Below are 27,013 nucleotides of genomic sequence, written 5' to 3' on the forward strand. Positions count from 1 at the left end.
ATAATTATTTATGTTTCCTTGGTTATTTCCTGGATTCTAGATATAACCCTTATTCCTCCAATAGATTATTGAATAAATAAATAAGATTATTTTTGTATAGCATAGTGTGATATTGTGGTTGATTATTAGCAAGAATAAATTATGTTAGTATAAACTTTATGTTATTATCTATTGTTAAGAGCTACGTGGACCTGATCCTCTATTGGAGGTACGTAGGCAGCCTTCGGGTGCGGTCGAAATATAATATATGTTAAGACTTTAATTAGCAAATAGTAGCGATGTAAATTCAAGCCATATTAACAGATTTTCATGTTGAATAAATTACTTATTGGAAATTTAATAAGTTTAATATGACTAAAATAATTAACATACATATAATTATATTTATAAGAGTATAGATAAAAATAAAGCCACAAAAGAAATCACTGAATTAGATAAGATATAGGAGAACAATTTTCATAAAGAGACCATGAGTGAATTAGACCCTTAATATTGCCAAAACATTACTATAACTTAGGATAGAAGCATACAGAAGTACCTAAAATGAATAACTTGGAAAGCTTGTCAAAGGAACGAAAATTGGCATGCGAATAGGTGCAATTTGTGATATAAAACAACAATTGAAAGGCAGTGTCACCGTCTAGATATCAAACGTAAGTTGGCATTTGAAAGGCAGTGTCGTAGTTCAGTTATAAGGCATAAAGGAAGTGTTGCACCTATCCCAAATTCTCATTCACTAGCACACTAAATGAAATTGTTTCTTGAAAAAATAAAGAATAGTGGCATAAAAATCCAAAATTTTATTTCTTGGCACAATAAATTAGGATTTAAAAATATTTGGCGATTATTTACAAATTTGAATTGAAAGTGGAGGAGCATCTGTCGGTAGCAGGCCATATTGTATTTTTATATTACTTGATGCTGGACTCTACTCTACACCTTGGATAACCAAGGCGAGGTATTAATCCTTGGTTAATTAAGGTAAAATTCTTAAATGGTGTAGAAAAACCTAAAACGCTCTCATCGACGCCGTCGCTCGCTGCCGAATTTATTTTTCCGACTTCGTCCTTCGCACAAAAAGTTAGCCTTCTCGCTTCACCACCATTTTGGCCTCAGAAAAGGAGATATTGCCTTCGTGCTTTCTCCTAACTCTATTCACCTTTCGGTCCTTTCTTTCTATATCTTCTCTCTCGGTGTCGTTACCTCTCCTAAAAAATCAATTATCTTTAAACCTGAGATTCTCCTCCAAATTTAGCTGTCGAAACCTGTAATTGTGTTCGTCACGTCGAATGCTGCTCATACAATTCCTAATCTCAAAACAATCGTACTCGACTCTCCCGAGTTTGAATCGCTGATGATGAGTCTATCTCACTGTGGAGAAATGGAAGGAGGGAAGGTTTACCAATTGGACCCTGGGACAATTCTCTATCCTCACGGACTACTGGTCGAGTTAATGGAGTGGTTTTGGCTCATCGAAATTTCATATACATGGTGGCCCTAAGTCATGCGGTTTGCACGAGCTGGATGGCAGCTGCAACTTTCTTTTTTTTCGTTGCCTTATTTTCATGTTTATGGTTTATGTTGTTCCGTGAGAGGTTTAACTATGGGAGTGGCGATGGTGTGCATAGGTAGATTTGATATGAAGACAATGTTGATAGTAATTCATGAGTGTAAGATAGACTGCACATGTGGTGGTGCTGATAACTAAGGATCCTAGGTTGTTAGACGGCTAAGATTTTAGCTCTCTAGATGTTGCAGGTTGCAGCGTTGCTTCGCTTAGAAAAAGCGTAGTTGAACTGTTCCGTGAACAATATCGAATTTTCGCTTTAAGTGAGGTTAGTTATACACCAAACTTGGATTTTTACCATTAACCGGTGGTTAATTTCTCATATTGGCTATTCAATGTGTAGCGTATGATCCACCATTAAGTAATAAAAAAAAAACAGATGGAACGTCACGTTAGCTACCGGCAAATGCTTCCCCACTTTCATTTCAAATTTGAATTGAATCTCTAAATGTTTTTAAATCCTAACTTATTGTACCAAGTAAAATCATTTTAATTAAAATGCAAAAATTCATAAAGGTTTAAATTTTTTATGCCATTATCCAAAAATATATTAAATGTCATGAAATACATGATAATAGTTAATTGACAAAATGAGAGAAGCACCACGGTGCTTTTCCATTTCGGTTAGTTAAATAACCTTATAGGGGTGTTGGAGTTAGTGGTATTAGAGCTAACGTTTAGGCCTTTCTAGGTGTTAACGAGAAGGAACAAGTATAAGCAAATGTGTATACCGTATAGGTTAAGGTCTGGATATAACTCTACTATAGGCTTTTGTAAGTTGGCTAAGAATGTTATTTGACATTCAACCTGTGTTAGAAGATAGTGGTGATATCCTAAAGTCGTGATTGCGATAATCTATTCAACGCTACCAATGTTTGTATTGTAAGCTGCAGATTACATTATGGACATTGGAGCTTTGAGTGGAAATTGTGGACATCACTTTTAAGAATTTGCTAGGATATAGTAGATGCCTTATATCTGATGCAGTTGTACCATGACAAGTTTCTAACTGCTATGAATTGACTTCAAATAAAAGTTTATATCCTTTTAGAATAAAATACTAGAGATATTAGCAATAAGGTATAGAAAAATTCTATGAGAGCGACAATGTACTCAAAAAACATAATTGTTTTTGTGTTGTTTATCATTAAAAAGAGGAATTTTATAAATATTATGATATAAGAGAAATGAAAAAAAGGAGAGGTATGAGTAGGTGAAATAGGCTAGAACATGTTAGTAACCAATCTTCTTGTTCACTTTTTACTGTGATGATTGTTTGATGTCGAAACATAGTCTTAACCTTCGAGAGAAATAAATTTGAATTATCATAATAACAGATTCAAGAATTTTAAAGAAAGTTTAATTATCTAAACATTATGTAAGAGGGGATTGAAGATACAAGGAAAATACGCACATAAAATAGGTGATAGTTACGAGATGGTAGGTGTGATTAAGGGGTTAATTTATCTCATTAATAACATATTAGTTACTCTAGTTAGGAAAAAAATACGGAAGATTGTAGAGTCTATCAAACTTTTAAGAACATGACATAAATAGTGTATGAATTCCTAATGTACTTTTTGATAAATATTTCGATTCATCACTTGGAAGTGGATAGAAGGTATATGTTGGAAAATCGAATTAATCACTGCAATAGATTATTCTTTTTTCCTTTTCAGAAGTATTATTATATTTGATAAGATTATATAAATTATTTTGGAGGAAGTGATATTATTTGAGATACTATTGTTGTTTATTGGAAGTTTAGTTTTTATCTATATTGGTGATATAGTTAGATTTTAAACACTTTAATCGTTACAAGTAATTATTATTGATAGGTTATATTTATATCTGTTTATATATAAATATGTGTATATATATATATATATATATATATGTTTTGAATATTGGTATTTAGTTTCTTAATTGGATTGTGCAAAGTTAGCTATGAAAATATAATTATTTATGTTTCCTTATTTATTTCCTGGATTCCAGATATAACCCTTATTCCTCCAATAGATTATTGAATAAATGAATAAGATAATTTTTGTATAGCATAGTGTGATATTGAGGTTGATTATTAGCAAGAATAAATTATGTTAGTATAAACTTTATGTTATTATCTATTGTTAAGAGCTACGTGGACCTGATCCTCTATTGGAGGTACGTAGGCAGGCTTCGGGTGCGGTCCAAATATAACTTATGTTAAGACTTTAATCAGCAAATAGTAGCGATGTAAATTCAAGCCATATTAACAGATTTTCATGTTGAATAAATTACTTATTGGAAATTTAAGAAGTTTAATATGACTAAAATAATTAACACACATATAATTATATTTATAAGAGTATAGATAAAAATAAAGCCACAAAAGAAATCACTGAATTAGATAAGATATAGGAGAACAATTTTCATAAAGAGACCATGAGTGAATTAGACCCTTAATATTGCCAAAACATGACTATAACTTAGGATAGATGCATACAGAAGTACCTAAAATGAATAACTTGGAAAGCTTGTCAAAGGAACGAAAATTGGCATGCGAATAGGTGCAATTTGTGATGTAGAACAGCAATTGAAAGGTAGTGTCCCAATCTAGATATAAAACGTAAGTTGGCATTTGAAAGGCAGTGTCGTAGTTCAGTTATAAGGCATAGACGAAGTGTCGCACCTATGCCAAATCCTCATTTACTAGCAAACTAATTGAAATTGTTTCTTAAAAAAATAAAGAATAATGGCATAAAAATTCAAAATTTTATTTCTTGGCACAATAAATTAGGATTTAAAAATATTTGGCGATTCTTTCCAAATTTGAATTGAAAGTGGGGGAGTATCTATCGGTAGCAGGCCATATTGTATTTTTATATTACTTGATGCTGGATTCTACGCTACACCATGGACCAAGGCGAGGTATTAATCGTTGGTTAATTAAGGTAAAATTCATAAATGGTGTAGAAAAACCTAAAACGCTCTCATGGACGCCGTCGCTCGCTGCCGAATTTATTTTCCCGACATCGTCCTTCGCACAAAAAGTTGGCCTTCTCGCTTCACCACCATTTTGGCCTCAGAAAAGGAGATATTGCCTTCGTGCTTTCTCTTAACTCTATTCAGCTTTCGGTCCTTTATTTCTATATCTTCTCTCTCGGTGTCGTTACCTATCCTAAAAAATCAGGTATCTTTAAACTTGAGATTCTCCACCAAATTCAGCTGTCGAAACCTTTACTTGTGTTCGTCACGTCGAATGCTGCTCATACAATTCCTAATCTCAAAATAATTCAGGAGTGTAAGATAGACTGCACCGGCGGTGGTGCTGATAACTAAGGATCCTAGGTTGTTAGACGGCTAAGATTTCAGCTCGCTAGATGTTGCAAGTTGCAGCGTTTCTTCGCTTAGAAAAAGCGTAGTTGAACTGTTCTGTGAATAATTTCGAAATTTCACTTTAAGTGAGGTTAGTTAAACACCAAACTTGGATTTTTACCATTAACCGGTGGTTAATTTCTCATATTGGCTATTCAATGTGTAGCGTATGATCCACCATTAAGTAATAAAAAAATACAGATGGAACGTCACGTTAGCTACCGGCTAATGCTCCCCCACTTTCATTTTAAATTTGAATTGAATCTCTAAATGTTTTTAAATCCTAACTTATTGTACCAAGTAAAATCATTTTAATTAAAATGCAAAAATTCATAAAGGTTTAAATTTTTCATGCCATTATCCAAAAATATATTAAATGTCATGAAATACATGATAATAGTTAATTGACAAAATGAGAGAAGCACCACGGTGCTTTTCCATTTCGGTTAGTTAAATAACCTTATAGGGGTGTTGGAGTTAGTGGTATTAGAGCTAACGTTTAGGCCTTTCTAGGTGTTAAGGAAAAGGAACAAGTATCAGCAAATGTGTATACCTTATAGGTTAAGGTCTGGATATAACTCTACTATAGGCTTTTGTAAGTTGGCTAAGAATGTTATTTGACATTCAACCTGTGTTAGAAGATAGAGGTGATAGTCTAAAGTCGTGATCGCGATAATCTATTCAACGCTACCAATGTTTGTATTGTAAGCTGCAGATTACATTATGGACATTGGAGCATTGAGTGGAAATTGTGTGCATCACTTTTAAGAATCTGCTAGGATATAGTAGATGCCTTATATCTGATGCAGTTGTACGATGACAAGTTTCTAACTGCTATAAATTGACTTCAAATAAAAGTTTATATCCTTTTAGAATAAAATACCAGAGATATTTGAAATAAGGTATAGAAAAATTCTATGAGAGCGACAATGTACTCAAAAAACATAATTGTTTTTGTGTTGTTTATCATTAAAAAGAGGAATTTTATAAATATTATGATATAAGAGAATTGAAAAAAAGGAGAGGTATGAGTAGGTGAAATAGGCTAGAACATGTTAGTGACCAATCTTCTTGTTCACTTTTTACTGTGATGATTGTTTGATGTCGAAATATAGTCTTAACTTTCGAGAGAAATAAATTTGAATTATCATAATAACAGTTTCAAGAGTTTTAAAGAAAGTTTAATTATCTAAACATTATTTAAGAGGGGATTGAAGATACAAGGAAAATACGCACATAAAATAGGTGATAGTTACGAGATGGTAGGTGTGATTAAGGGGTTAATTTATCTCATTAATAACATATTAGTCACTCTAGCTAGGAAAAAAATACGGAAGATTGTAGAGTCTATCAAACTTTTAAGAACATGACATAAATAGTGTATGAATTCCTAATGTAATTTTTGATAAATATTTCGATTCATCACTTGGAATTGGATAGAGTTGCCTTTAAGATGATATTGAAGGTGTATGTTGGAAAACCGAATTAATAACTGGAATAGTTCATTCTTTTTCCCTTTTTAGAAGCATTATTATATTTGATAAGATTAGATAAATTATTATGGCGGAATTGATATTATTTGAGAGAATATTGTTGTTTATTGGAAGTTTAGTTTTTATCTATATTGGTGATATAGTTAGATTTTAAACACTTTAATCGGTACAAGTAATTATTATTGATAGGTTATATTGATATCTGTGTATATATATATATGTTTTGAATATTGGTATTTAGTTTCTTAATAGGATTGTGCAAAGTTAGCTATGAAAATATAATTATTTATGTTTTCTTAGTTATTTACTGGATTCTTGGTATAACCCTTATTCCTCCAATAGATTATTCAATAAATGAATAAGATTATTTTTGTATAGCATAGTGCGATATTGTGGTTGATTATTAGCAAGAATAAATTATGTTAGTATAAACTTTATGTTATTATCTATTATTAAGAGCTACGTGGACCTGATCCTCTATTGGAGGTACGTAGGCAGCCTTCGGGTGCGGTCGAAATATAACATATGTTAAGACTTTAATTAGCAAATAGTAGCGATGTAAATTCAAGCCATATTAACAGATTTTAATGTTGAATAAATTACTTATTGGAAATTTAATAAGTTTAATATGACTAAAATAATTAACATGCAAATAATTATATTTATAAGATAATAGATAAAAATAAAGCTACAAAAGAAATCACTGAATTAGCAAAGATATAGGAGAACAATTTTCATAAAGAAACCATGAGTGAATTAGGTCCTTAATATTGCCAAAACTTGACTATAACTTAGGATAGAAGCATACATAAGTACCTAAACTGAATAACTTGGAAAGCTTGTCAAAGGAATGAAAATTGGCATGCGAATAGGTGCAATTTGTGATATAAAACAGCAATTGAAAGGCAGTGTCGCAGTCTAGATATAGAACGTAAGTTGGCATTTGAAAGGCAGTGTCGTAGTTCTGTTATGAGGCATAGACGAAGTGTCGCACCTATACCAAATCCTCATTCACTAGCAGACTAAATGAAATTATTGCTTGAAAAAATAAAGAATAATGGCATAAAAATCATTCTTGGCACAATAAACTAGGATTTAAAAATATTTGGCGATTCTTTCCAAATTTGAATTGAAAGTGGGGGAGCACCTATCGGTAGCAGGCCATATTGTATTTTTTTATTACTTGATGCTGGACTCTACTCTACACCTTGGATAACCAAGGCGGGGTATTAATCCTCGGTTAATTAAGGTAAAATTCTTAAATGGTGTAGAAAAACCTAAAACGCACTCATCGAAGCCGTCGCTCGCTGCCGAATTTATTTTCCCGACTTCGTCCTCCGCATAAAAAGTTGGCCTTCTCGCTTCACCACCATTTTGGCCTCAGAAAAATAGATATTGCCTTTGTGGTTTCTCCTAACTCTATTCACCTTTTGATCCTTTATTTCTATATCTTCTCTCTTGGTGTCGTTACCTGTCTTAAAAAATCAATTATCTTTAAACTTGAGATTCTCCACCAAATTCAGCTGTCGAACCCTGTACTTGTGTTCGTCACGTCGAATGCTGCTCATACAATTCCTAATCTCAAAACAATCGTACTTGACTCTCCCGAGTTTGAATTGCTGACGATGAGTCTTGCTGGAAGGAGGGAAGGTTTACCAATTGGACCCTAGGACAATTCTCTATCCTCACGGGCTATTGGTCGAGTTAATGGAGTTGTTTGTACTTGTGTTCGTCACGTCGAAAGCTACTCATACAATTCCTAATCTCAAAACAATCGTACTCGACTCTCCCGAGTTTGAATCGCTGACGATGAGTCTAGCTGGAAGGAGGGAAGGTTTACCAATTGGACCCTAGGACAATTCTCTATCCTCACGGGCTATTGGTCGAGTTAATGGAGTTTTTTCGGCTCATCGAAATTTCAGATGCATGGTGGCCCGAAGTCATGCGGTTTACACGAGCTGGATGGTAGCTGCAACTTTCTTTTTTTCCGTTGCCTTATTTTCATGTTTATAGTTTATGTTATTTCGTGAGAGTTTTAACTATGGGAGTGGCGGTGGTGTCCATAGATAGATTTGATATGAAGACAATGTTGACAGTAATTCAAGAGTGAAAGATAGATTGATGCGGAACCCCAGCCTATTAGAGACTGAAACGACACATACCCTAGTAAAAAGAACTTAATTCAGAAAATAATTCCCCAATCTAAAGCACCCTTAATTAACATGCAATTAAGAACACTTATAATGGATTGATTTCAAGAGCAGCAAGAATAAGAAACATACAAGTTAGTATCAAACCTTATTCGTGATGCAATGTCAAGAACCAAGATCTCTCTTAAGCTCTCAAAGAAGAATCGCATAAAGCAATTGTATTGAATAATTGATAATCTGTGTCTACAATAGAAAAATGGATGCTTTATATAGCCTAAATTAAGACCTATGATCTTTGCCACTTCCCACTACTATACATGGACCCATGATCTTTGCCACTACCCACAACTATGCATGGACCCATGATCTATGCCACTATCCACTACTAGGTAACCACCCACTACTGTTTAACTACCCACTACCAAATAACTACCCACTACTGGTTAACTACCAACTACTAAATGACTACCCACTATAAATACAGAATTTGAATTGTCAATAAGGACACATTTGGCCTAATTGACTTGGAATGGCCAGATTGTTCTTCAACTTCAAAATGAACTTGCAAAGCTTCAACATATTCCTTCATGAATCCTTGAAGTGCTTCCTTCAACCTCTTGGATCTCAGCCTTGTAATTGGTCCTTGAGGCAATGCTAGCTCATCATTTTTGGTGTTGTTGGTCGTGCTTACATCATCCCCTCCCTCTTGAAAAGGATTCGTCCTCGAATCTGTACCAAAATCAAAAGGAGACAAATCAGAAACATTAAACGTAGCACTTACACCAAACTCACCTGGCAGATCAATTATGTATGCATTGTCATTGATCCGTTTCAGCACTTGATATGGTCCATCCCCTCGTGCATCGAGTTTTGATTTCCTTTGAGTTGGAAACCTTTCCTTTCGCATATGGATCCAAACCCAATCACCTGGTTTGAATACAACTTTCTTGCGACCCTTATTGGCCTGTTTCTCATATATGCTGTTACGCTTCTCAATATGCTCACGCGCTTTCACGTGTATTGATTTAACCATTTCAGCCTTCGCTTTTCCATCTAAATTAGACAACTCGTTCAAAGGTAAAGGCATTAAATCTAGTACAGTTAATGGATTAAAACCATACACAACCTCAAAAGGTGAATAACCAGTAGAAGAATGGACTGCTCGATTATAAGCAAATTCAACATATGGCAAACATTCTTCCCAAGTTTTCAAGTTCCTACCCACAATAGCACGAAGCATAGTTCCTAAAGTCCTATTAACAACTTCAGTTTGGCCATCTGTTTGTGGATGACAAGTAGTAGAAAATAAAAGTTTAGTACCCAATTTCCCCCACAAAACACGCCAGAAATGACTAAGGAACTTAGAATCTCTATCAGAAACAATAGTCCTAGGTATACCATGCAAACGGACTACTTCCCTGAAAAACAAATCAGCTATGTTCGTTGCATCATCAGTTTTATGACATGGAATAAAATGTGGCATCTTGCTAAAGCGATCTACAACAACAAACACTGAATCTCTACCTCTTTTTGTCCTAGGTAAACCAATCACAAAATCCATAGATATATCAGTCCAAGGTTCAGTAGGTACAGGCAAAGGAGTATACAACCCATGTGGCAAGGACTTAGATTTAGCCTGTTTACATGCAAAGCATTGAGCACAAATTTTCTCTACATATTTTCGCATGTTAGGCCAAAAAAAGTGTTCATTCAACATGTCTAAAGTCTTTTGCACACCAAAATGTCCCATTAATCCTCCTGAATGTGATTCTCTAACAAGCAACTCACGCACTGAACAATTAGGTATGCATATTTGTTTCCCCCTAAAAAGAAACCCATCATGCAAATAAAACGTTTTAAATGCCCCATGTTCACATGCCTTAAATACATCAGAAAAATCAATATCATTCTCATACATATCTTTCAAATGCTCAAATCCTAACAACTTAGAACTAAGCATGGAAGTCAATGCATAACGTCTAGATAATGCATCGGCAATCACATTCTCTTTACCTTGCTTGTATTTAATCACATAAGGAAAGATTTCGAGATATTCAACCCACTTACCATGCCGCTTGTTCAACTTCCCTTGTCCCTTCAAGTGTTTGAGAGACTGATGGTCGGTATGAATCACAAACTCATTAGGCAGCAAGTAGTGTTCCCAAACTTCAAGAGCCCTAATCAGTGCATAGAACTCTTTGTCATAGGTGGAATAGTTCAATTGTGCGCCACCTAACTTCTCACTAAAATATGCTATGGGTCGGCCTTCCTGCATAAGAACAGCACCAATACCAATCCCAGAAGCATCACATTCAATTTCAAAGGTTTTAGAAAAATCAGGTAACCTTAAAACAGGAGCGGTAGTAAGTTTTTCTTTCAATGTGTTAAATGCAAGTTCCTGTTCTTTACCCCACTTAAACCCAACAGCCTTTTTAATAATCTCATTTAGAGGTGCAGCAATAGTGCTGAAATCTCTAACAAACCTCCTATAGAAGCTTGCCAATCCATGAAAGGATCTCACCTCATTAGCATTCTTAGGTGTAGGCCATTCTTGGATAGCCTTAACCTTTTCAGTATCTACCTCAACTCCACGTGAACTAATAATAAATCCTAGGAATATGACACTATCAGTACAAAATGTGCATTTCTTAAGATTAGCATACAGTTCATGTTCACGCAACTTCTGTAAAACAAGTTCAACATGCCTAATGTGGTCATCCATGTTTCGGCTATAAATCAATATATCATCAAAATACACAACCACAAACTTACCTAGGTAATCACGCAAAACATGGTTCATCAATCTCATAAATGTGCTAGGTGCATTAGTTAAGCCAAAAGGCATGACTAACCATTCATATAAACCATATTTTGTCTTAAAGGCAGTTTTCCACTCATCACCTAACTTCATCCTAATTTGATGATAACCGCTTTTCAAATCAATTTTTGTAAAGAAAACAGCACCACATAATTCTTCAAGCATATCATCTAATCTAGGAATAGGATGGCGATACTTTACAGTGATTTTGTTGATCGCACGACAATCAACACACATGCGCATTGTTCCATCTTTCTTTGGAACCAACAAAACAGGTACTGCGCATGGACTAAGGCTCTCCCTGATATGTCCCTTAGCTAGCAACTCATCAACTTGCTTTTGCAATTCCTTCGTCTCCTCAGGATTGCTACGGTAAGCTGGACGGTTTGGAATCTGAGCTCCAGGAACAAAATCGATTTGACGTTCTATTCCCCTAATGGGTGGCAACCCAGATGGCACCTCCTCAGGAAATACATCCGCAAACTCCTGCAATAACTTAGAAAAAGAACTAGGCAATTCAACAGTAGGGTTAGTCTCAATCATAAAATTGGAACTAAAACGCAATATAATCAAAGCTTTCTTCCCTAAGTATGCTTTCTTCAGCTCTCTCTCTTTACAATAAAAGGAAGACTTGCTGAATTCTTCACTCTTCTCACTCAGCTCTCCTTTTACCTCCACACTCACTAACGTTTTCTCTCCTGCACATCTCTCATTTTTATCATTTCCCGTGCAGTCACTCTCCTTTGGGCCATTCGAAACTTTCATTTTACTACTGGCCTCTTTTCCCTCATTCTTTTTACTTGTCTCACCTCCCTTACCCAATTTAGCAGATTGTTGTAATTTCACTTGATCTGCATATACATTTTTAGGAGATAATGGTACAAGTATATGTTTTACACCGAGGAACGTAAAAGAAAACCTATTACTATACCCATCATGAATGACACGCCTATCAAATTGCCATGGTCTACCTAACAAAATGTGTCCAGCCTGCATGGGTACAATATCACAAGTAACCTCATCTACATATTTGCCAATAGAAAATGACACTTTACATTGCTTGGTTACCTTTGCCTCGCCGCTATCATTCAACCACTGAAGTCTGTAAGGATTAGGGTGTTTAATAGTTTCTAGTCCTAATTTATCAACTAAAATAGTACTAGCACAATTAACTTGACTACCCGAATCTATTATCATGCTACCGACTTTACCACCAACCAAACAACGAGTGTGAAAGATGTTTTCACGAGGAACGTAAAAGAAAACCTATTACTATACCCATCATTAAGTACAACTGTTTTGTGAAAATACTACCCAAATTTGTCCTAAACCTACCCCAAACATGTATTTGTCCTAAGGTATATGAAATATGATTTATATCAGTAGATATCAATCAGGATGAAGTTTGAACAAATGAACCAAAGTGGCAGAAATTCTTTTTTTTTTTCCTTTTTTTTTCTTCTTGTTTTGATTTTTTTTTTTTATGGACAGAAGTAAAACACTGGAAATACTATTCTAAGAGTATTAGAATAACAGCATATGAATTAGGGCAGAAAGCATAAACCAAATCACTAAAGATAGTAATTCAGCCTAAACAAGAATTTAGGGTAAAATTTGATTTGAACAACAACCAAACAATGTATTCGGCTCTAATAGGTATCCCAAACCAGATTTCCAAAGTGATATATTCAGCCAATAATGGACAAAATTGAATGCAAAGACGCAAAGGATAGTTAAGAAATTATTACTAAGCCTAGCTCTGATACCAATTGATGCGGAACCCCAGCCTATTAGAGACTGAAACGACACATACCCTAGTAAAAAGAACTTAATTCAGAAAATAATTCCCCAATCTAAAGCACCCTTAATTAACATGCAATTAAGAACACTTATAATGGATTGATTTCAAGAGCAGCAAGAATAAAAAACATACAAGTTAGTATCAAACCTTATTCGTGATGCAATGTCAAGAACCAAGATCTCTCTTAAGCTCTCAAAGAAGAATCGCATAAAGCAATTGTATTGAATAATTGATAATCTGTGTCTACAATAGAAAAATGGATGCTTTATATAGCCTAAATTAAGACCCATGATCTTTGCCACTTCCCACTACTATACATGGACCCATGATCTTTGCCACTACCCACAACTATGCATGGACCCATGATCTATGCCACTATCCACTACTAGGTAACCACCCACTACTGTTTAACTACCCACTACCAAATAACTACCCACTACTGGTTAACTACCAACTACTAAATGACTACCCACTATAAATACAGAATTTGAATTGTCAATAAGGACACATTTGGCCTAATTGACTTGGAATGGCCAGATTGTTCTTCAACTTCAAAATGAACTTGCAAAGCTTCAACATATTCCTTCATGAATCCTTGAAGTGCTTCCTTCAACCTCTTGGATCTCAGCCTTGTAATTGGTCCTTGAGGCAATGCTAGCTCATCATTTTTGGTGTTGTTGGTCGTGCTTACATCATAGATTGCTCCCGCGGTGGTGCTGATAACTAAGGATCCTAGGTTGTTAGACGGCTAAGATTTTAGCTCTCTAGATGTTGTAAGTTGCAGCGTTGCTTCGCTTAGGAAAAGCGTAGTTGAACTGTTCCGTGAACAATTTCGAAATTTGACTCTATGTCAGGTTAGTTAAACACCAAACTTGGATTTTTACCATTAACCGGTGGTTAATTTCTCATATTGGTTATTCAATGTGTAGCGTATGATCCACCATTAAGTAATAAAAAAATACAGATGGAACGTTGCGTTAGCTACCGGCAAATGCTCCCCCGCTTTCATTTCAAATTTGAATTGAATTGCTAATTGTTTTTAAATCCTAACTTATTGTACCAAGTAAAATCATTTTAATTAAATGCTAAAATTCATAAAGGTTTAAATTTTTTATGCCATTATCCAAAAATATATTAAATGTCATGAAATACATCATAATAGTTAATTGACAAAAGGAGAGAAGCACCACAGTACTTCTCTGTTTCGGTTAGTCAAATAACCTTATCGGGGTGTTGGAGTTGGTGGTATTAGAGCCGTTTAGGCCTTTCTAGGTGTTAAGGAGAAGGAACAAGTATAAGCAAATGTGTATACCTTATAGGTTAAGGTCTGGATATAACTCTACTATAGGCTTTTGTAAGTTGGCTAAGAATGTTATTTGACATTCAACATGTGTTAGAAGATACAGGTGATAGTGTAAAGTCGTGATCGCGATAATCTATTCAATGCTACAAATGTTTGTATTGTAAGCTGCAGATTGCATTATGGACATTGGAGCATTGAGTGGAAATTGTGTGCATCACTTTTAAGAATCTGCTAGGATATAGTAGATGCCTTATATCTGATGCAGTTGTACCATGACAAGTTTCTAACTTCTGTGAATTGACTTCGAATAAAAGTTTATATCCTTTTAGAATAAAATACTAGAGATATTAGCAATAAGGTATAGAGAAATTCTATGAGAGCGACAATGTACTAAAAAAACATAATTATTTTTGTGTTGTTTATCATTAAAAAGAGGAATTTTATAAATATTATGATATAAGAGAAATGAAAAAAAGGAGAGGTATGAGTAGGTGAAATAGGCTAGAACATGTTAGTGACCAATCTTCTTGTTCACTTTTTACTGTGATGATTGTTTGATATCGAAACATAGTTTTAACCTTCGAGAGAAATAAAGTTGAATTATCATAATAACAGATTCAAGAGTTTTAAAGAAAGTTTAATTATCTAAACATTATGTAAGAGGAGATTGAAGATACAAGGAGAATACGCACATAAAATAATTGATATTTATGAGATGGCAGGTGTGATTAAGGGGTTAATTTATCTCATAAATGACATATTAGTTAGTCTTGCTAGGAAAAAAATAACGAAGATTGTAGAGTTTATCCAACTTTTAAGAACATGACATAGATAGTGTATGATTTCGTAATTTACTTTTTGATAAATATTTCGATTCATCACTTGGAAGTGGATAGGGTTGCCTTTAAGATTATATTGAAGGTCTATGTTTAAAAATCGAATTAATCACTGCAATAGTTTATTCTTTTTTCCTTTTTAGAAGCATATAATATTTGATAAGATTAGATAAATTATTTTGGCGGAATTGATATTATTTGAGATAATATTGTTGTTTATTGGAAGTTTAGTTTTTATCTATATTGATGATATAGTTAGATTTTAAACACTTTAATCGGTACAAGTAATTATTATTGATAGGTTATATTGATATCTGTTTACATATAAATATGTGTATATATATATATATGTTTCCTTAGTTATTTACTGGATTCCGGATATAACCCTTATTTGTCCAATAGATTATTGAATAAATGAATAAGATTATTTTTGTATAGCATAGTGTGATATTGTGGTTGATTATTAGCAAGAATAAATTATGTTAGTATAAACTTTATGTAATATATCTATTGTTAAGAGCTACGTGGACCTGATCCTCTATTGGAGGTACGTAGGCAGGCTTCGGGTGCGGTCCAAATATAACATATGTTAAGACTTTAATCAGCAAATAGTAGCGATGTAAATTCAAGCCATATTAACAGATTTTCATGTTGAATAAATTAGTTATTGGAAATTTAATAAGTTTAATATGACTAAAATAATTAGCACACATATAATTATATTTATAAGAGTATAGATAAAAATAAAGCCACAAAAGAAATCACTGAATTAGATAAGATATAGGAGAACAATTTTCATAAAGAGACAATGAGTGAATTAGACCCTTAATATTGTCAAAGCATGACTATAACTTAGGATAGAAGCATAAGTACCTAAAATGAATAACTTGGAAAGCTTATCAAAGGAATGAAAATTGGCATGCGAATAGGTGCAATTTGTGATATAGAACAGCAATTGAAAGGCAGTGTCACAATCTAGATATAAAACGTAAGTTGGCATTTGAAAGGCAGTATCGTAGTTCAGTTATAAGGCATAAACGAAGTGTTGCACCTATCCCAAATCCTCATTCACTAGCAGACTAAATGAAATTGTTTTTTGAAAAAATAAAGAATAGTGGCATAAAAATCCAAAATTTTATTTCTTGGCACAATAAATTAGGATTTAAAAATATTTGGCGATTCTTTACAAATTTGAATTGAAAGTGGGGGAGCATTTGTCGGTAGCAGGCCATATTGTATTTTTATATTACTTGATGCTGGACTCTACGCTACACCTTGGATAACCAAGGCGAGGTATTAATCCTTGGTTAATTAAGGTAAAATTCTTAAATGGTGTAGAAAAACCTAAAACGCTTTCATCGACGCCGTCGCTCGCTGCCGAATTTATTTTCCCGACTTCGTCCTTCGCACAAAAAGTTGGCGTTCTCGCTTCACCACCATTTTGGCCTCAGAAAAGGAGATATTGCCTTCATGCTTTCTCCTAACTCTATTCACTTTTTGGTCCTTTCTTTCTATACTTCTCTCTCGGTGTCGTTACCTCTCCTAAAAAATCAATTATCCTTAAACTTGAGATTCTCCACCAAATTCAGCTGTCGAAACCTGTACTTGTGTTTGTCACGTCGAATGCTGCTCATACAATTCCTAATCTCAAAACAATCGTACTCGACTCTCTCGAGTTTGAATCGCTCATGATGAGTCTAGCTCACTGTGGGGAAATGGAAGGTGGGAAGGTTTACCAATTGGACGCTGGGACAATTCTCTATCCTCACGGACTACTGGTCGAGTTAATGGAGTGGTTTTGGCTCATCGAAATTTCAGATGCATGGTAGCCCTAAGTCATGCGGTTTACACGAGCTGGATGGCAGCTGCAACTTTCTTTTTTTTCGTTGCCTTATTTTCATGTTTATGGTTTATGTTATTCCGTGAGAGGTTTAACTATGGGAGTGGCGGTGGTGTGCATAGGTAGATTTGATATGAAGACAATGTTGATAGTAATTTAGGAGTGTAAGATAGACTGCACCGGTGGTGGTGCTGATAACTAAGGATCCTAGGTTGTTAGACGGCTAAGATTTTAGGTCTCTAGATGTTGCAGGTTGCAGCGTTGCTTCGCTTAGAAAAAGCGTAGTTGAACTGTTCCGTGAACAATTTCGAAATTTCACTTTAAGTGAGGTTAGTTAAACACCAAACTTGGATTTTTACCATTAACCGGTGGTTAATTTCTCATATTGGCTATTCAATGTGTAGCGTATGATCCAAAAATTGGCTACCGGCAAATGCTCCCCCACTTTCATTTCAAATTTGAATTGAATCGCTAAATGTTTTTAAATCCTAACTTATTGTACCAAGTAAAATCATTTTAATTAAAATGCAAAAATTCATAAAGGTTTAAATTTTTTATGCCATTATCCAAAAATATATTAAATGTCATGAAATACATGATAATAGTTAATTGACAAAATGAGAGAAGCACCACGGTACTTTTCCATTTCGGTTAGTTAAATAACATTATAGGGGTGTTGGAGTTAGTGGTATTAGAGCTAACGTTTAGGCCTTTCTAGGTGTTAAGGAGAAGGAACAAGTATAAGCAAATGTGTATATATAACTCTACTATAGGCTTTTGTAAGTTGGCTAAGAATGTTATTTGACATTCAACCTGTCTTAGAAGATAGAGGTGATAGTCTAAAGTCGTGATCGCGATAATCTATTCAACGCTACCAAAGTTTGTATTGTAAGCTGCAGATTACATTATGGACATTGGAGCATTGAGTGGAAATTGTGTGCATCACTTTTAAGAATCTGCTAGGATATAGTAGATGCCTTATATCTGATGCAGTTGTACCATGACAAGTTTCTAACTGCTATGAATTGACTTCAAATAAAAGTTTATATCCTTTTAGAATAAAATACTTGAGATATTAGCAATAAGGTATAGAAAAATTCTATGAGAGCGACAATGTACTCAAAAAACATAATTGTTTTTGTGTTGTTTATCGTTAAAAAGAGGAATTTTATAAATATTATGATATAAGAGAAATGATAAAAAGGAGAGGTATGAGTAGGTGAAATAGGCTAGAACATGTTAGTGACCAATCTTCTTGTTCACTTTTTACTGTAATGATTGTTTGATGTCGAAACATAGTCTTAACCTTCGAGAGAAATGAATTTGAATTATCATAATAACAGATTCTAGAGTTTTAAAGAAAGATTAATTATCTAAACATTATGTAAGAGGGGATTGAAGAAACAAGGAAAATACGCACATAAAATAGGTGATAGTTACGAGATGGTAGGTGTGATTAAGGGGTTAATTTATCTCATTAATAACATATTAGTTACTCTAGCTAGGAAAAAAATACGGAAGATTGTAGAGTCTATCAAACTTTTAAGAACATGACATAAATAGCGTATGAATTCCTAATGTAATTTTTGATAAATATTTTAATTCATCACTTGGAAGTGGGTAGAGTTGCCTTTAAGATGATATTGAAGGTGTATGTTGGAAAACCGAATTAATAACTGCAATAGTTTATTCTTTTTCCCTTTTTAGAAGCATTATTATATTTGATAAGATTAGATAAATTATTATGGCGGAATTGATATTATTTGAGAGAATATTGTTGTTTATTGGAAGTTTAGTTTTTATCTATATTGGTGATATAGTTAGATTTTAAACACTTTAATCGGTACAAGTAATTATTATTGATAGGTTTTATTGATATCTGTGTATATATATATATATGTTTTGAATATTGGTATTTAGTTTCTTAGTTATTTACTGGATTCTTGGGTGAAAGATAGACTGCACCCGCGGTGGTGCTGATAACTAAGGATCCTAGGTTGTTAGACGGCTAAGCTTTTAGCTCTCTAGATGTTATAGGTTGCAGCGTTGCTTCGCTTAGGAAAAGCGTAGTTGAACTGTTCCGTGAACAATTTCGAAATTTGACGTTATATCAGGTTAGTTAAACACCAAACTTGGATTTTTACCATTAACCAGTGGTTAATTTCTCATATTGGTTATTCAATGTGTAGCGTATGATCCACCATTAAGTAATAAAAAAGTACAGATGGAACGTCACGTTAGCTACCGGAAAATGCTCCCCCGCTTTTATTTCAAATTTGAATTGAATTGCTAAATGTTTTTAATTCCTAACTTATCGTACCAAGTAAAATCATTTTAATTAAAATGCAAAAATTCATAAAGGTTTAAATTTTCTATGCCATTATCCAAAAATATATTAAATGTCATGAAATACATCATAATAGTTAATTGACAAAAGGAGAGAAGCACCACGGTACTTCTCCGTTTCGGTTAGTCAAATAACCTTATAGGGGTGTTGGAGTTGGTGGTATTAGAGCTAACGTTTAGGCCTTTCTAGGTGTTAAGGAGAAGGAACAAGTATAAGCAAATGTGTATACCTTATAGGTTAAGGTCTGGATATAACTCTACTATAGGCTTTTGTAAGTTGGCTAAGAATGTTATTTGACATTCAACATGTGTTAGAAGATACAGGTGATAGTCTAAAGTCGTGATCGCGATAATCTATTCAATGCTACAAATGTTTGTATTGTAAGCTGCAGATTGCATTATGGACATTAGAGCATTGAGTGGAAATTGTGTGCATCACTTTTAAGAATCTGCTAGGATATAGTAGATGCCTTATATCTGATGCAGCTGTACCATGACAAGTTTCTAACTGCTATGAATTGACTTCAAATAAAAGTTTATATCCTTTTTGACGCGGAACCCTATGGCACAAGCCTCAAACCCACACGCACAAGTAGATAACGGAATCCAAAGATCTGATAAACCCACCTCCTATGACACCCCAAACTTAGAGAAGCTGAAACACCAATGATCGAAGGATTTAGATGAGAATCCGACAAACGCCACAACGAATAGTTGATAAGTTAGCCAAGATTCCTGGTGCAATTGATGAAAGCAAATCCTCACTCTCACTCAAAGCAATACACGCCAAAGGCATGAAAGAAATTCTGAAAAGTTTGATTAAAAGCTGCCTCTTACAATTGTTTCTTATCCTTATATAGTAAGGAGAAAAACAAATAAAACCCTAAGATACTCTTCTTGGGCCTGACTTAAACACATAAGGCCCAAGCCCAATCACACACTAAAATAATACATAAGTATTAAAACATAAGCCCAAAACATGGCCCAACACTCTAAAACTTAAAAGATAAAATATGGCCAGAATACAAGCCCAAACAAAGCTAAAATAAAATAAGTGTTCAAATAATAAAACATAGCAAGCCCATCATAACAAAGCTGAATCTTCACAAAAAACTTACTTGATCTTCACATTAGGCTTCCCTTTGTGTAGTTTTAGCCCATAGGTTTGATTAGCCTCCCTAAGCCTATGATTGCAAGTGTTGCACCAAATTTGTCCCATATGAGTTGAAGCACGCCCCAAATATATATGGATCATATGAATATGATTTTGAACTCCTTTTAGATCCATTTGAATGACATAAGTTTGCTCCACACCATTGTTAGAAATTTGCCCTATTGGATCCGTATCATTCCCTCTTTCTTTAGAAAAGATTCGTCCTCGAATCTTGCTGATATTTATGTCAAGAAGGAAAGCTTTAGGCACCCATGTATCTTCAAAGACCTCCTTTTGAATAGGTGGAAATAGTATAAAACTTTCATCATGGATGTTTTCATCAACAACCTGCACATCAAGAACAAATGAACTAGACATAAAAATATTAGTCATAGAAAGATCATGTGGATGTGACCCATTCTCCTCTACAACTTCCAAAACAGTCTTATTCACCTCCTCCACCTCATCAATCATGTGCTCCCCATGTCGACCATCATTCACAACCTCTTCTATAAGTTCATTAATGGAATTTTCAATTTCAATCTCTATGGAAGTTGACATTGGAACTTTAGCCTCTTCTTTCTCCTTTTCTTTCTCCATCTTCCCTCCTTGAAGTAGTCTTGATTCTTTTCCAGCCTCGTTACCCTCAAACTCACTCTTTTCTCTCATTTTTTCCACAGAACTCAAGCTCTCACTCTCCTTTGTAGCCAAGGCCGAAGCCTCCCTCTCCCTCTCCAGCATTTTTATGTGATCGGCATATACCTCTTGAGGTGATAAAGGAGCGAGTATAAGCTTCTGTCCTTCATGAGTGAAGGAGTACTTGTTATTGAGCCCATCATGTTGCACCTTTCTATCATATTGCCACGGCCTACCCAACAATATATGGCTTGCCTGCATAGGTACCACATCGCACAAGATCTCATCCTTATACCTACCAATAGAAAATGGTATAACCACCTGGCGTGTAACTCTGACCTCACCACAGTCGTTCAACCATTGCAATCTGTATGGCTTAGGGTGTTTAATAGAAGCCAAGCCCAATTTCTCCACCATATACACACTAGCCACATTTGCACAACTACCTCCATCAATAATGACAGTACACACTTTTCCATTAACCAAACACCTAGTGTGAAATATGTTTTCCCGCTGTTTCAGGCTTTCTTCCTTAACCTGCATATTCAGAGCACGCCTAGCAACAAGCATCTCACAATGTGCAGCAAGCAACACATTATTAACAAACACATCCGAATCATCACAGTCATTATTGCAATTATGAGTTCTTTGAGGTATTCTTGTAGAAGTGGACGCTGGTGAGACATTCTGATCTTTACTCATCCTACCTTTAATCAACAAAGAACAAAGAGAACTAGCAAATATTGTGTAGAAAAGAAAGAACTCAAGTGTTTGCACACTTACCACTCTTTTGCTGATTCTTCAATTGCACTTCAGAAACTAAGGTCAACCAACTAACCACAAGGTGCGTTTAATGAAACAAAAAAAAAAAAAAAAGAAAACCTAAAGAAAGAACGAAGAGCGCAAAAACTAGAAAGAAGACACTGACAATTTGGAAAGTAACACACGAACTAGGTTTTGTGCTACTTGAAAATATCACCTAGAGTATAGACACAAGCAAATAATACTCCAGCAATGTCAAGAAATAAAAATAAGCTTAAACCAAAAAGGAAACTTAGAATTCAAATAAAAACGAATCTGGAAAATTTTGAATTTAATTCACTTCAAAGTAAATTAAATATGGATCTATTAAAATCTACCCAAAAAGGCAAGTATCAAGACCCACAAATAGAGACAGAAAAAAAATCAAATAAAATTCAATAGGCAGATTTCTTTTGCCTCTAATCTGGATTCAACCCAATTCAAATTTCAAATTTCCAAATTGATTCCCACAAACTACAGCAATCAATTGAGATAGGTACGGAAATATAGATACAATCACAATTTCTGCCAGAACAACATAAGGCAAAGGGAATTTTTTTTTTTTTCGTTTTTTTTTTTTTTTTTGTATTGCGATTTTTTTTTTGTGATGCACGAAGAAAAGGAAAACTCAGAAAAAAAAAAAACTCAGAAAAAAAAAGAAAAACTCAATAACGAAGAAAAGGAAACTCACAAAAATCAATAACGAAGAAAAGGAAAACTCAGAAAAAAAACTCTAGATCCTGAGATAAATAAGAATTTACCTCACTTTGGCTCTGATACCAACTGACGCGGAACCCTATGGCACAAGCCTCAAACCCACACGCACAAGTAGATATGGAATCCAAAGATTTGATAAACCCACCTCCTATGGCACCCCAAACTTAGAGAAGCTGAAACACCAATGATCGAAGGATTTAGATGAGAATCCGACAAACGCCACAACGAATAGTTGATAAGTTAGCCAAGATTCCTGGTGCAATTGATGAAAGCAAATCCTCACTCTCACTCAAAGCAATACACGCCAAAGGCATGAAAGAAATTCTGAAAAGTTTGATTAAAAGCTGCCTCTTACAATTGTTTCTTATCCTTATATAGTAAGGAGAAAAACAAATAAAACCCTAAGATACTCTTCTTGGGCCTGACTTAAACACATAAGGCCCAAGCCCAATCACACACTAAAATAATACATAAGTATTAAAACATAAGCCCAAAACATGGCCCAACACTCTAAAACTTAAAAGATAAAATATGGCCAGAATACAAGCCCAAACAAAGCTAAAATAAAATAAGTGTTCAAATAATAAAACATAGCAAGCCCATCATAACAAAGCTGAATCTTCACAAAAAACTTACTTGATCTTCACATTAGGCTTCCCTTTGTGTAGTTTTAGCCCATAGGTTTGATTAGCCTCCCTAAGCCTATGATTGCAAGTGTTGCACCAAATTTGTCCCATATGAGTTGAAGCACGCCCCAAATATATATGGATCATATGAATATGATTTTGAACTCCTTTTAGATCCATTTGAATGACATAAGTTTGCTCCACACCATTGTTAGAAATTTGCCCTATTGGATCCGTATCACTTTTAGAATAAAATACTAGAGATATTAGCAATAAGGTATAGAAAAATTCTATGAGAGCGACAATGTACTCAAAAAACATAATTGTTTTTGTGTTGTTTATCATTAAAAAGAGGAATTTTATAAATATTATGATATAAGAGAAATGAAAAAAAGGAGAGGTATGAGCAGGTGAAATAGGCTAGAACATGTTAGTGACCAATCTTCTTGTTCACTTTTTACTGTGATGATTGTTTGATATCGAAACAAAGTCTTAACCTTCGAGAGAAATAAATTTGAATTATCATAATAACAGATTCAAGAGTTTTAAAGAAAGTTTAATTATCTAAACATTATGTAAGAGGAATCACCGACTTAGCAATAGTTTATTCTTTTTCCCTTTTTAGAAGCATTATTATATTTGATAAGGTTAGATAAATTATTTTGGCGGAATTGATGTTATTTGAGATAATATTGTTGTTTATTGGAAGTTTAGTTTTTATCTATATTGGTGATATAGTTTGATTTTAAACACTTTAATTGGTACAAGTAATTATTATTGATAGGTTATATTGATATCTGTTTATATATAAATATGTGTATATATATATATATATATATGTTTTGAATATTGGTATTTAGTTTCTTAATAAGATTGTGCAAAGTATAGCTATGAAAATATGAAAATATAATTATTTATATTTCCTTAGTTATTTACTGGATTCTAGATATAACCCTTATTCCTCCAATAGATTGTTGAATAAATGAATAAGATTGTTTTTGTATAGCATAGTGTGATATTGTGGTTGATTATTAGCAAGAATAAATTATGTTTGTATAAACTTTATGTTATTATCTATTGTTAAGAGCTACGTGGACCTGATCCTCTATTGGAGGTACGTAGGCAGCCTTCGGGTGCGGTCGAAATATAACATATGTTAAGACTTTAATTAGCAAATAGTAGCAATGTAAATTCAAGCCATATTAACAGATTTTCATGTTGAATAAATTACTTATTGGAAATTTAAAAAGTTTAATATGACTAAAATAATTAACATACAAATAATTATATTTATAAGATTATAGATAAAAATAAAGCCACAAAAGAAATCACCGACTTAGCAATATAGGAGAACAATTTTCATAAAGAGACCATGAGTGAATTAGACCCTTAATATTGCCAAAACTTGACTATAACTTAGGATAGAAGCATACATAAGTACCTAAACTGAATAACTTGGAAAGCTTGTTAAAGGAACGAAAATTGGCATCCGAATAGGTGCAATTTGTGATATAAAAGGCAGTGTCGCAGTCTAGATATAGAACGTAAGTTGGCATTTGAAAGGCAGTGTCGTAGTTCAGTTATGAGGCATAGACGAAGTGTCGCACCTATCCCAATTCCTCATTCACTAGCAGACTAAATGAAATTATTGCTTGAAAAAATAAAGAATAATGGCATAAAAATCCAAAATTTTATTTCTTGGCACAATAAATTAGGATTTAAAAATATTTGGCTATTCTTTCTAAATTTGAATTGAAAGTGGGGGAGCATCTGTCGGTAGCAGGCATATTGTATTTTTATATTACTTGATGTTGGACTCTACGCTACACCTTGGATAACCAAGGCGAGGTATTAATCGTTGGTTAATTAAGATAAAATTCTTAAATGGTGTAGAAAAACCTAAAACGCTCTCATCGACGCCGTCGCTCGCTGCCGAATTTATTTTTTCCACTTCGTCCTTCGCACAAAAAGTTGGCCTTCTCGCTTCACCACCATTTTGGCCTCAGAAAAGGAGATATTGCCTTCGTGCTTTCTCTTAGCTCTATTCACCTTTCGGTCCTTTATTTCTATATCTTCTCTCTCGGTGTCGTTACCTCTCATAAAAAATCAATTATCTTTAAACTTGAGATTCTCCACCAAATTCAGCTGTTGAAACCTGTACTTGTGTTCGTCATGTCGAATGCTGCTCATACAATTCCTAATCTCAAAACAATCATACTCGACTCTCCCGAGTTTGAATCGCTGATGATTGAGGATCCTAACTAATGAAAACTAAGTGTGGTTGTTCTCCTATAAAATGCTCTGGTTTACTAGAGATGTTAAAGCTACTGGCAATAAATATTGCCTAGAGGAGAATCTGGAAAATTAGCTCTTCTCTTCATAATCAGTGTCTCACTAAAAGGACATTACTGTACGGTGCATGGAAATGCATGCTAGAATTCCTAACCTGTTGGACCTTGATGGCCTAAAACTTAGTTTCTTTAGGCTGGGTGTTGTCCCTTAACTTAGTTTTTGCACTCTTGAGCAATACCTGCCTGGCAGTTATTCCTTTGTTGATGATGCTAGCTGTTTGTGTTCCGCCTACTGAAGTTGGTCCTTCAGGGTTTTATAGGTTTGGTGCTTTGAATTGCTCAAGTAGTCTAATTGATGAAGTTAAATATGCATAGACTAATTTAATTACTTTGTAACTGATGTTTCTCTCCCTACAATTTCAGATCCCGGTGCAAGTGCTGATCTTGCTGTGGTTTTAATGCAAGAAGGACTTGCACACATCTTACTTGTCGGTAAAAGGTAAGGTAATTATTTGATTTTTTTTGGTTCAGTTGTTTAAAAATAAATAATCACATAAACATGAAGCAACAAAGCCTATAAGGAATGACTTCCACTCTACTTCATATCTTATTTTCTCGAATGTTTTTTTTATTGTCATGTTGTAAACTGTTATCCTGGTGCCTTATGGTGCTGTGACTAATACACTACAGCGTGACAGCTACTCGATCAAGGATAGAGACTTCAATTCCTCGAAAGCATGGCCCTGCCATTGCTGGTTATGAGTCGGTATGCTTCTTTTCTTCCAACACAGTGAATCCAAGTCATTTATATTTGAGTTGCTATTGGCTTGTCAATGTACTGGAGTTGTTATTACTGATGTGGCTTCTATGGTTCTGCCTCCTTTTGCATGGATTCTAAGGATTCATGAATTTATCAGAAGTGCTTTAAAACTCTATGTTTTACATTTCTTGTTCTCCTTGCTGCAGGCATTGAATAAGTTCTTTGAGCATGTTTTACAGGTGAGCATTTGATTTGTATTTTATGTTAGTATGCCTCTACCCTGCTTCTGAATTCACAATATGTTTCAGGCAAATTAAATACCTGAAGCACTTCTTCACCAGTTCTGATAGATTTTATCCATGTGTAGGCTTTCCTAAAGCATATTGATTTCAGTGTCATTCGTTGTGCGGTGATTGCAAGCCCTGGTTTCACCAAGGTTTGCAATAAATATGCCATTCTCCTCCCCCCCTGTTTTCATTCAACTTCCTACTTGCTAATATGGCTTTGATCTCTTGTGA

At 34.3% G+C, this 27,013-nt stretch overlaps 1 protein-coding gene across 1 annotated transcript in view; it reads left to right on the forward strand.

Moving 5' to 3' along the window:
* Positions 1-27,013, forward strand: part of LOC110629812 (probable beta-D-xylosidase 5) — a 46,155-nt gene that overhangs the window by 14,104 nt on the left and 5,038 nt on the right. The window contains 4 exon segments of the mRNA XM_043949508.1: positions 26,159-26,234; positions 26,426-26,501; positions 26,702-26,734; positions 26,863-26,931. Coding sequence (XP_043805443.1) covers positions 26,194-26,234; positions 26,426-26,501; positions 26,702-26,734; positions 26,863-26,931 — 219 coding nt within the window. The 5' untranslated portion in view covers positions 26,159-26,193.

The sequence above is a fragment of the Manihot esculenta genome, chromosome 13 (genome assembly GCF_001659605.2).
Source record: "Manihot esculenta cultivar AM560-2 chromosome 13, M.esculenta_v8, whole genome shotgun sequence".
NCBI lineage: Eukaryota > Viridiplantae > Streptophyta > Magnoliopsida > Malpighiales > Euphorbiaceae > Manihot > Manihot esculenta.